Raw genomic sequence first — 12,612 nt, 5'->3', positions numbered from 1 at the left:
TCATCTTTAGATAAAGTCTCATTCTTCAGGTGTTTCAGCTGCTGCTCCACACTGGCCCTCTTCATTAAGCTGATCAGCCACTTAAAAGATTTAAGGTTTCCTGTCTGGAGAAAAACTAACTCAGTCTCCCTGACTTGGCTGCAGTCTGAGCGTCAGCTCAGCAAACGGCCCAGAAACGAGGTGCCACCTTCCTGTCATGTGGTCCTCAACTGTGGCACGAATGTCTCCAGATTTTCTGTGCACCTTTTGGTTGGCAGCGCTGCAGCGCACACGTTACAGGTCAGCTTTGACGACACGCTTTAACTTGAGCTCAGGGCCAGGAAGGCTTAGATAACTTTATTCCCTTAAAACTAATAAAACATAATTTTAAAACTGAAATGTGTATTTATTCAGGTTTAAATCTAAATGCACACATCATTAGATTTAATCTAATTACATCTTAGTTAAATCTTATGTTTAAATTAGTTTGATGTTGGACTCTAACGGCATGACAACTTGAAGCAAATATGCAACAGGTTTTTTTTTTTTAAATGTCAAGAAACAACAACTTAAAAAAAAGTATGATTTCATTGCTTTTACAAAGGAAAAGAAATGCAACTATTATTGTTATTGTTGCTGCTTATTTTGTTTATTCCTTCTTAAAAACTTCCCTTTTTTTGTTGCTTTTCCCCGTCACACACAGTCACTCCCAATGCTAGTGCTTGTTTTAAAACCAGTGATGTTGTATGAAAGCTATGATTTTCTGTTTAGCCACCGGGCTGAGATCCAACCTGCAAAACTTCGAGGGGAATTTCCTGACAATATTTTCACTTATAAATGCGTGTAAAGCACAGTTTGCACGTCCTTCAAATTCCCCCAAAGGCAGAACTGGTCCTAAAATATCACCACTTTGATAGCAGCTGTCTGCCCTCAAACAGTTTTGCAGATATTATGCATACGTTTTGGGTAAAGTCCACCCAGATTTATGGATATTTATGTAAATTATAGCCAGAGCGAATTCCTTTGGATACTGAAAAACCACAGCTGATTGTGACGTTTAGATTTGGTGAAATAAATATGATGCGGTGAGAGATGATGCTAAAATAGATGTAGGATAAAAAGAGAAAAAAGTGACCTCCTGCATTGCTCTTTTTACAAAAAAAAAAAAAAAACTTAACCGGGTGAATTTCACACAAAGTAAAATCCTCTCAAAGACCAACTGATATTTTAAAATGATCTGTCCAATAAAATAAGTTCTTTAAGATGTTTAAAATTGTGTTTTCAATAAGAAAACCTAAGAAGAACAGGATGCAACCATATCAAGATAAATTATCACAAATTAGTCCAATACCTGGCATATTTACACAAACCACATGTAATCATTTAGAATCACAATAAAATCTGTTTTATCTCCAAATGAATCAGTTAAAGCGATGAATCATTTCATCATCTTTCACAATCTGCAGCTGTGCATCAGAAACATCTGTCACTGATTCCGGCTGATGTTGTTCCTTATGAGTGCCTTGTCAAATTAAGGGCCTGAATCTCCCTAATAGAAAATATTTTCTATTAGGGAGAAGAGGAAAAGTTGCAAAGTGATGCAAAAAACCCCCCAAAAAAAACATTGCTAATTGCTTGCATCTGCTGGATGTGATGGCCATGTTTGGGTCTGCGTGTATTTAGAGTAAATCCTGAGCAACGATGAAGCAGCATTGGAAAGAGAAACAGACCCAAAGCAACACAGATCCCTCGGTGGGGGGCACTCTTCCAAATGTTCATCCTTTGTTTTAAACCCAAGCAGTCTTGAAAAGCTCTAACTTCTAGAAGGTTTTTCTCTAACTGTGAGCTTTGGTGATTTTATTTTTATCTCACTTAGCTCACAGTGTTTGGTGACAAGATAAATATGGGGCTTCATGCAGCCCAGCGGCCAGCGGCTAAACCAGTGGGTCACTGTGTCACGTCATATTTATACCCCTGGGAAACAGAATTTAAAATTGGAAGTTCCTAGAACCTCTAATCAACCTAAAACGTTTATGAATAAATTTTAAAAAATGTCCCTGTTGCATTTATTTTAAATGGATTGGGAGGGGTACAAATAATAATGCCAGTGGTAAAGTTGTAATGACAGTTTTTATTTTATTTTATTTGGAATATGGAAGAATATACTCTGGCAAAAAAATCATTTATTTAAAAGAGTGTTTTCTTCGCACATCTTTGCCAGTGCTGTCAATGAATTGGTCCACAACTGTATTTAGTTTTAATAACGTAATTTCTCCGTCATGAAAGACAGCCACACTCATTTGTCTTTAATTTTCTACATTCATTCAGGATATTAGTTTTTAGGGGACCTGTTGAACTGAACAGTAGAAGCCCCTCAGATGAGACTGAACTTGATCTTATGATAAGCTAATCAATGATAAAGTCATAAATAATGACCGTTTCCACTATTTAACTCACAATATGTTCTCATTTTAAAAATCGCAACAGCTTCGTTCATTTCGGAGAACTCTTCTTTACTTTTTTAACCTTCTTTTAACCTTTCTTTAGACACATAACCCTTTTCTATCACTGTCTGACATTAAATCAGACTCAATCTTTCCTAGTTGAGGTCAGTTAGGGTTACGATAGAATAGAAATATCTGTTATTGTTCTTTGTTGGGAAAATTAATGTATTACAGCAGCAAAGTGAAAGGCAAACAGAAGCGCGTAGACACATAAAGATGAATAATAATGAAACTGAGATATACTGGAAAACTTCTACAGTTATAAAAGTAGCAAATTTAGATTCCAAGAAATGTGTAATCATTTATAAATATAAAAATCTTTCTGTTTAAAAAAAATATTATTTATGAGAATATTGAGAATTATACAAATAATACCAGGGATGTAAACAACATATGGAGTTTATTGGGATCAGGGATGGTTATAGAGTCTTATAGCTGCTGGGAGAAAATTATATTTGCTAAATGGCCCAATCATTTGAAAGATTATTTAAGATTTTTATTTTTGAACTATTTTTTAATTTTATTACACAGATTTATAAAGTATTTGGTAGAATTGCCTTTGAAATTGAATAATTGGGCCAAACACTTTGGGGTTCCTCCCGCAAGCTTCTCAAAATAGTTAATTGGCATTTGGTCCCATTCATTCTGACAGAACTAGTGTAGAGGAGAAAAAAAGATTTTTAAAGCTTTTTAGAAAATATGTTTTGGGCAGCTGCAGAACATCCCCTCACTGGTTTAGCTAAGTCAGGTTTGTAAGCACATCTTGCACATTTCCACCTCGGTCCACACATATTCTCGAGGATTGAAAGTGACGCTTTGTAATGTCCACTTTAAATGTTTGACTTTGTTTTCCTTAAGACACCTTTTGACTGAATTGACGGTTTCATTTGAGTCATTGTACATTTGGAAGACCCATCTGTGCCCACTTATATATTCTGATCATTACATATAGGACAGTTTAGCCTAAATTTTTACACATTGTTTTACAATATTTTCATCCAGGATCTAAGCTGGAGGGGACCAGCTGTCAGAACAGGATGACATGGTGTAAATTTGTGTAAAGGTTAGCAGGATACAGCAAGATAAACACTAATCCTTTCATTTGAAATGGACACATACAGATAATTGATCTGATAGAAGATTAAATACTGAGCACCATGAGCCCACTGAATTAGTTTCAACAGATTAATGTAATCTGAGGGAGAACCTGCTGCAGAAATTGTTTGGGGAAGTGTAAACGCTCACTATTCAGCCGACTATTTGTTACTGGGAAACTGGTCTCCTGTGTTCTCTTAAAAAGACACACAAATGGATGTTATTGAACAAGTTGCGTAATCCGAGTTCTTTCTCTGATACAGAGTCAAAGAGTTCTTTATGAGGTTTAGCTTTCTTGTTTTGATATATTGCACCTGTGCAGCGTTGTAAACAGAGAAGTCAGCTTTTTTTTGTTTTAAAGGCAGGATTAAATATGATTTAAGTTTGAGGGCTGCAAAATGGGTGTAAAATGTAACATGTTTTTTTGTTGCTGTAGATTCCGCTGAATCAGCCTGTTTCATTTGGAAATATGGAAAATTGGTGTTTAATTTCCCTTTACTCAGTATGTTGGGTCCCTGTTTCCTCAGTTTGAGGATACAGAGACTTAAAGCGTTAAAGGACTGCAGTGTTGGGTGATTACTGTCTGTCTTTAACACCTTAAAGGAAAACCTTTAGTACAGCAGCTTGTAAAGCAGCAGGAATTTGGCTACTGTGGTCTTGGAGTCACAATCTTACATACTCCTAAGAAGGTGGGGGGCCGCCCCTGAGCCTCGGGTCCCTGGGGCCATGGCTGGATCCGACCTGAGTGAAGCTGGGTGCCGGTGGTGTCGACATTGTGGCTGATGGGGGGTTTCCTGAGGTTCATTTCTGCTCTGCCCTGGGATGGGGAGGCAGCTTTCCCTCTGTTGGTCCCTCTTGGGCACCTTTGCTCTGGGGGTCCTTTTGGGCATCTGGGGTTCTGGTTCCCCTGGCGTCTGCCTCGGTGCTCTGGGCGGCGGGTCTTTGGCTCTTCACAACCACTATTGAGCATTTTTCTCATTGATAAATCTTACATACACAATCACTCTCACAAACACGTACAGGTGCTTGGATCCGGGTACTTACAGACTCACTTCTATACATGAAAAACCCCTATTATTAGCTTTAGCTGTCACTTTATACACTTCATATTAAATAATACTGCATATTCTTCTGTTTGTACCTGTAATAGCTTATCGGCTGGTTTTGCTGTTGTTTTTATATCTCTGTTTGCAGTTGTAGACGCAGACTCATCGGATGTTAGATTGCTCTCTCCTTTTCCTCTCCTCTATTTTTCACCTTTTCTCACTTTTGCCATGTTGTCTCATCTTTTTCTCTTCTTTATTCTACCTTCCCGTTTTTGGGTCCATTTAACATGAAAGAGTACCAGAATAAAATCCAGTAAAGCTTCTTGCATACAGAAATCAAGCGAACCGATTTTGGCGAAAGCAGTAAGGCTCCATTGGTGAAAGTAAATCTGTTGGGCTCCCACCACGTGTCCTGTCATTTTTTTTTAAGGCAAATTGACTCTATAGTGAGAATTTCTCTAAATGTTTGAAGGCAGATTTTGCGTTATTTATTGTTGGCTTGAGTTAAGGTGTACCTCTAGGAAAAGTTCAGTGGATCCCACTTGGATTTTGTTTGAGGGTCTAAAACAAAGCAGTGTGTAGCCTTATTGTGGAAACATGGAGAGAAAACGATGAAAGACTTTCAGAATTTTCTTTACAAATTAAAAACAGAAAAATGTGACATACTTTTATTTTCAAACCAATTTTACTGCAAGTACAGCTGCACATCTTTCGGAGTATATCTCTTCCATATTTGCACATCTACTTTTAAAAGTGTACCCTCTTTTGGCAAAGTAGCTCAAGCCAAGTCAAGAGAACGTTCAAACTAGGGTCTACAAGTCACATTTATTCAATTTTGTCACATTTTCTTGATTGGATTTATGTCTGGACTTTGACTGGGCCATTCAGACACTTCATGTTAGAACAGCCTAGTCTGCATTGATCTAAATCATTCAGTTGTAGCTCTAGGTGCATGTTTAAAGTTCTCCTGCTGGAAGGGGAATCTCCACTCGTCTTACATGTTTAGTTACCTCTAACATGTTTTTTTGCAGGACTGCTCCGTATTTAGCTCCATCCATCTTCCTAGCAAAGATCCGACTGGCTTTTTGTGTCCTTGCCATAGAAAATCCTCCCCACAGCATAATGCTGCCACCATTATGTTTTACTATGGTGATGGTGTATTCTTTTTGACGTGCAATATTAGTTGGAGGCCAAAAAGTTAATCTGACCAGAGCAGAGGGCTTTCATTCAACAATTGCTTTTAAGGCACTATGAAATAAATGTGGGCGAAACATAAAGAAACGCTTAACAAGACAGTGTTAATGTCTTTAGCTTGTTGCAAAGACCTTGCAAGTATTATAAATACATGAAATTAACATCTTCCATTTCAGCAACGTGGTTTTGTTGCAAAAACCTAAACCTGGCTACGGTTGCTGTTTTGGTGGTTAAGCAACTCCATGGCAAAAACAAAATTAATCATTATAAAACAGTTTCTTAAAGACTCTAAAGGATTTTCTGCTGTATTGTTGCCTTCACAGACACACACGTTTCCTTTAAGGGTATAAAAGCTGATGGGGGCTGAATATGATGCACTCCACGCTTCAGATTATAAAAAACAAATGACAAAACTTCTCTTTTTCCTTCCCGTTTAGAAATATGGACTACTTTCTGTTGGTCCATCACATAAAATCCTGTAGAATTAGTAGCTGTAATGTGACAAACATGAAAACGTTTGAGGGAAAGAGGACATACCCTTAAACATGTCGATATTAATCACATCCAGCATCACTGATCTCCTCTAACACGTAGAGGAATAAGAGTATAACTATTAGTATAGAGTATGATTTATGAGGACTATAATTGGAAATGTTGGTTTTTGTGGGTTTAGGCTCATTTCAATAATAAAGCAACAACAAAAAAAAAATCTTTCCCACGTTGCAGTTAAACTAGAAGGCATGTAAAAAAAAAATCCTTTGTGCTTATTGTTGAGATAAGTACATATTAGCTTGTCCTGAAATGCCACAGCTGTGTTTAGCTAACCTCAGCAAGTGAATCTTTAAAAGAGACCAAAAGAGATGAGGCTGCTATTTTACAGCGCTCGCTGGCTCGCTCCAAGGTCTGTGGGACACTTTTCTTAGTTTCACTGTCTGGCTCTTCTTTCTGGATCACGACCAAAGGGTTTTTTTGAGAACAGACAGCTGCACTTACAGCTGGAAATCTGATACATTTGTGGAAGAGCGGATGCGATTACGAACAATTGGGTGATTATTATATACATGGTTGGGTTTTTTTTTTTTTTTTTTTGGTCTTTGATGGTTTTATTTGCTGTCAAATGGCTAATAGTGGTTCCAGCTCTCAAAGCCAGCAGGTAGTGGTTTGCAATTATCATTCTTCAGTCACACCAAACCACTTTGCTATTAATCCCGTTGAGTTTGCTGAGGCACAGACACATCGCAGTCTCTCTAATTAAGATCCAACCACAGTTCCCATGACTGGTCTGGTACACGACTCCGGTGGGGGGAAGTGGGGGGGGGGGGGGGAACTCCAGCGATTTACGGGAAGAATCATAAAACTGTAAACCAGAGCATACCAGGAAACACGGGCCTGAACCTACACTTTGTGACTCCATCATCAGCTAATATAACTACAGAAGTGAACTTACTCATCCTCTTAGCTGCGATGGTTTATAGCCCATAAAGGATCAACGGGATTTCATCAGCATGGATTCCTGTTGAGGCGCTCCGATGACTAATTGCACATGGCAGGGATCCGGCTGCAAATTAGATCATCAATATCTGGCAGATGGAGGAGAACAAGTCACTGCCAATAACCAGTGAAGGACAGTAGAGCTACTGTATTTGTGAGAGGGGCGAGGAGAACTTCATTTTCAGCCCGGTTTCCCTGCCCTGCAACGGCGGGGCTTTAATCCTAATTTCAGGCAATCGGCTGCCAGCGTGGTCTCTACACTCGCTGCAAATGTGCAACTCTGGGCGCTAAATGGTGCTGAAGTCAAACTGAAAAAATAAGAGGTTTAAAAGTCAGAGAGTGAAACACGTCAGGTTGCACGTTTGGGGATTTTAAACCGCTGCACCAGCTGAGTCACAACATCTCTGAAGATCCTGACTCAGTCTGGCCGACATGGAGTAATGCGGCGCTTTGAAGGCTCAGTCCACCACTTTAAACACATTTTAAACATTTGTCTTCTGAGCCCTTTTGAGGCAGTTGTGTGAAATAACTGTAAAAAGAAAGGTGAAAACTAAACTAGAGTTTTATACTCTTAACTTCTATTATGGCGTTAAATAAATAACAAAAAAAAAAAAAATTTAGGGGCAGTCTTGTGAGAAAGAATGTACACCCATTTATAATTGCAGGATTTTATGTAACAGCACATGATCTAAATTAGGGGCATCAAACTAATTCCTATATTGGGCCACTTTGAAGTAATTAAAAGGGCCGGTTGCACCTGTATAGATGACACTTTTGATTTCATAATTTCATTCACATAAAAAATGTAAAAAGACTTCACAGTAACATAAAATTAGCACCCGTAGGCCCATTTTAAAAGTTTATCTGCAAACAAAGTTGATATTGATGTGAGTTAAACTTTAAACTCATTAATTTTTGTGTCACTTTTTCTCTTTTTGGACTTTTCTGGGTTGTTTTAATGTGTTGTGGGAAAACCGACATCTAGTGGCAGGATGCTGTTACTACACAGTTAAAAAAAAATCATTCGCTAACAGGAGGCACAGTTTCAGCCACTTTTTACACTTTAAAAGGATATATGCCTGTACTTTATGACATGATATGCATTTTCTGGCTCTTGAGGGACGGATAAATTACCTTGACGAGGCGGATTCATCCCGCGGGCCTTGACACGTGATCGAAATGATCTGGACTTCACCAGGTTTTGCGTATATCTAAATCAAACCTCCAGTGTAATAAAACACACAATGGACGCCACACTTTCATTTACGCATGAGATTCTCACACTGCATTCACTGATACGTCTGACATATTTAGATTTAAAGGGGACGTATCGTGCTTTAAAACTCTTCCTTTTCACATTGAAGTCATCCAGCTGTGGTCTATATAAAGTGAAACAGCAATGCTTTGGTCTGAATTCCTCGTTAATTTATCCCCGTGTTCCCCCTTTTTACCCCTGTTCTGATAGCAACTAATTTTGGTGCCGTCTCTTTAAATCTAAATGAGGCACTTCATACCCCACCACAGAGCACTCCAACCCAATTGGGCACTTTTGTATTATGCTGGGGGACGGTGTACTGAATGATGTGGGTTAATACACCAAACAACCAAACGTTTTCCCTTATCCACTTATAGTTTTGGCATCCTTCAGCTTGGACTACTGAGAAATCAGTAAGCCAGAAGTCCATGAGCTTGTTTAGCAACTCAGCAGAAAATACTGTAACGTAATTGTTCAAAAAAACGTAACAGAAAACTAAGAAAACTGAACAGCTTGAAAAGTACGACCTAAACAGAATATAAAGCTATCTACTCCGCACCTGGAGAGACTACATTAAAAGTGTTGCATTCCAAGAGACTCCAAGTACAAAAAAAATGTATTTAAAGGAGCAATAAGTAATAACGACCCCTTGTGGCTCAAATCAGTATAACATCTGGCCAATGACAAGAATCTAATAAGCTGTTTCTGCTGTTGTGAAACTCCATTGAATGTTCACTTCCACAGGATAGATATATAACCTTGTATTCTCCTCTATTTCTGGTCCGCTTCTCTTGGTGGCAGCCATGTTTAGCAGGCTGCAGCTCTTTTGCCTAAGTAAAATACCAAATGCTGGCTCTGTTTTGGGAACCCTGGGAACTCTGATATGATTGGCTCAGGAACCAGGAAGTAAAAACAGGCTACACTGAACTGAAGTCGTTTCGGACCGTACCTCTAGGTTTGAAAGGAGGAAAACGTGACAAAGACATTGTTGATGGAGAGGACCGATTGTTTATATGGAATGTTACTGTCATCCTGGGTGAGAAATGAGAATGATTTTGGTAAATTTTGCAGTACATTTCTTAGTTATTGCTCCTCTAAGAGCTAGAAAAGTACATTTTGTATGATAAGTCTGCCTTAAAGCAAAGACCCGGCATGGTGGAAAGATTTAGCAGCTTTTAAAAGCCTAACTTTTTAAAAACCTTGACCCATCTGGATGCCAGTTACCAGCCCAGGCCTGCTGCCATTATGCATTCAACAAAGATGAAGCCAAATTGAAAAAGTACACCCCATGAGACAACAACTTCTTCAACTATCTTTAGTAGAAATCAGTTCAAGCAGTTGTTTTCTGGAAGCATTGGACAGAAATTAGGACCCACCAGGTCTTTAGTCTATGAAACATATAAATATAAGCACAGTTTGACAAGCCTGCAGAGTTCTGGATCAGACTGTTGCAACACCTTGATTTTATTTTTTTGTTCCTTTTTCAGTCGTTCTGTTGTATATTTGCTGCTTTGTTTGGGATCATTGTCCTGTTCATGACCCGCTCTGTGCCAAGCTTTAGCTGTCAGACACATTTGAACGTAGAAAGCTTTGGTCGGTAGAGGAATCCATGCTTGACCCGGACCAATGAAGGGACCCATGTCCAGAAAAACGTTTAGAACAGTTTTGAATTTGTAACTGGACAGTCGCTCGTTGGCCAATTTCTTAGCTTGTCTTAATTTAAAAACTTGGTTTCCTTTTTTACTTTCATGACTCGATCCCAGATCAACTCTGTATGTTTGATCTTACCCCAAAACCAGAAGTAGCTTTAGGTGCATTAAAGACGCTACGTCTCTCTCTGGCTTTAAATCGCTTCTTATAACTCATCTCTTTGCCTTTGCTTTTGACACTGTGTGAGATGTTGATTTTTAGCCTGTGAGGTTAAGTTATTGACTTTTGAAGCTCATATTTAATGTTTATATTTTTTACTTTTAATGTATTGTATCTAATTTATGTCTTTGAGTCTGTATATGTTATTATTTTGACTCTGTTGTTTACTGTACAGCACTTTGGTCCTTGGTAAATTTTAAAGTGTTTTTACAAGTTGGATTGGCCTGGATGAGCCCACCTGTTTGTAGTTTGTTTTTTCTCAGTTTAAATATGTCTTTCTTGCTTTGTTTACTGCAAGCTCCTTGTCGTTGTCAGTCAATCGCTTTAGTTAGTGTTGTTGCGTCTAATTTTATGTTTCGGACTTCAAATTCAACTTGCTTCTGCAGCTGTTCGGGTTTCTTTCCAATAAATGTTGGCTTTGTTTCTTCATTTGGCTCCTGCCTCACAATAAATGTACTTTTGTGGCGTCAATCTGTTGAACGTTGCCTTTCCACCTACTCTTTCCAGCGTACCATCCTGTTGGATTAAAATCACAGAGCTGGAGACATCAGTGTGATGTAAGATCTGTCTGTATCAGCTGGGACTGATCAATCATTTTTGTTTCTGTTTTCCACAGAGCTGGGTGATAACTAACCAAGCTGCCATTCGGAGCAAATGAGACAAGATTACCTCTCTAGAAGATGCCATCCGCTGCACTTTTACCAAGTCTGGAGGATGCCATGGAAGGTTTTGCCTCCAGAGGATTGTTAAGGTGGTTTTAAGAAGATCGGGGGTTTTATCGGCAGGGTCTCTTGGCGGTAGAGAGGGGCTGGTATGTGGCCCCCTGACCTCGGCCCTCCAGACGTGCAGCTCACTCTTCCCAGTTTCGGCAGTGTGTTCGAGGATGCCGAGGAGCTCCAGGCGCCGCAGTCCTTTGGGGGCCTCTGCCAGCCGGCACTACATTCAGGAGGCCTGTCCTCTCTTCCCAGGATCTCCCTGGGCTGCAACCCCAATTCCCTGCTCAGTTGTAAGACAGCAGGACCCCACTTAGAAAAGACGGTGGAGGATTTTGTCATTACAGGTCAAACAGACCTAAAGACCAACGCTCAGAGGGTCAGCTGCTACCCTCAGCCCTCCCTTCCTCTTTCCTTCATGCTGACCAGTTGTGCCAAGTCTCCATCTTTTGAATCTTCACCCTCATCCCTTTCCTCGTCTTCTTCGTCGTCTTCAATTCTCACGCCCCACGTGCCTTATTCTGATTACTATCACAAAATGTCTGCACAGCAACGCAATCTACACGAGGATTACTGCGCAATCAAACAAGAACCTTCGGACAATTTCTCGCCATGTAAAAGGGAGCCGTTTCAGATAAATAACCAGCAGGGGGAGCTGTTCCGTCTTGGCCAGCATCCTCGGGGTAACAACGCTCAGGACATAAGCCAGTCCCCTCTTCCCTCACCCAGCCTCAACAGCCTAGCAGGAGAAGACCACATGTTGGACCAACAGGAGCAGTCGTGCCATTGGATCGACTGCAGCGCCACCCACAGCAGCCAGGAGGAGCTGGTGAGGCACATCGAAAAGGTGCACATCGATCAGCGTAAAGGGGAGGAGTTTGCATGTTTCTGGTCCGGCTGTGTCAGACGACACAAACCCTTCAACGCTCGCTACAAGCTGCTCATCCACATGAGGGTCCATTCTGGAGAAAAACCCAATAAATGCATGGTGAGTAGTGGCAATCTTCCCCTAAAACATTTTAATATTAAACCGTAAAATGACAACAGTTATGAAAAAGCTCAACTTATTTTTTTTTAAAGTGTTACCTTTACAAAGATAGCAAGATTTTTGCATCTACACCAAAGGGTTCAAGAACAGCATTTAATTGAATTTCAATACACTTTTTTTGCATTTTTGAGGTGCCAGGCAATTAATGTTAACTTGCTTTATCTATTGCAAAACCAGTTTTATTTATTTATGTTTACAAGAACTCTCCAGTTTCAGAATGTCAACCATCTGTCCCATTAACACATCTTTGAGTTTTAATTGGATATAATTAAATCATATCATATATCATATCATTATTTCCCTAGAATAATTGCACAGATAAGCAGTGACCTTGTAAAACTCAAGCAGAGGTGCATTACCCCAGGTATTAGCAAACATGGCTACTATCTAATTGTGGAGAAATGCATTTTCATATCAA

At 39.5% G+C, this 12,612-nt stretch overlaps 1 protein-coding gene across 1 annotated transcript in view; it reads left to right on the top strand.

Moving 5' to 3' along the window:
• Window positions 1-12,612, top strand: part of LOC105917155 (zinc finger protein GLIS1) — a 67,469-nt gene that overhangs the window by 14,765 nt on the left and 40,092 nt on the right. The window contains exon 2 of the mRNA XM_012851872.3: window positions 11,050-12,134. Within this exon, the coding sequence (XP_012707326.2) occupies window positions 11,247-12,134 (888 nt within the window). The 5' untranslated portion in view covers window positions 11,050-11,246. The remainder of the gene's footprint in view (window positions 1-11,049; window positions 12,135-12,612) is intronic.

The sequence above is a fragment of the Fundulus heteroclitus genome, chromosome 6 (genome assembly GCF_011125445.2).
Source record: "Fundulus heteroclitus isolate FHET01 chromosome 6, MU-UCD_Fhet_4.1, whole genome shotgun sequence".
NCBI classification, from domain to species: domain Eukaryota; kingdom Metazoa; phylum Chordata; class Actinopteri; order Cyprinodontiformes; family Fundulidae; genus Fundulus; species Fundulus heteroclitus.
The sequence above is the reverse complement of the archived record's forward strand: the minus strand, read 5'-3'. Positions and strand labels throughout refer to the sequence as shown.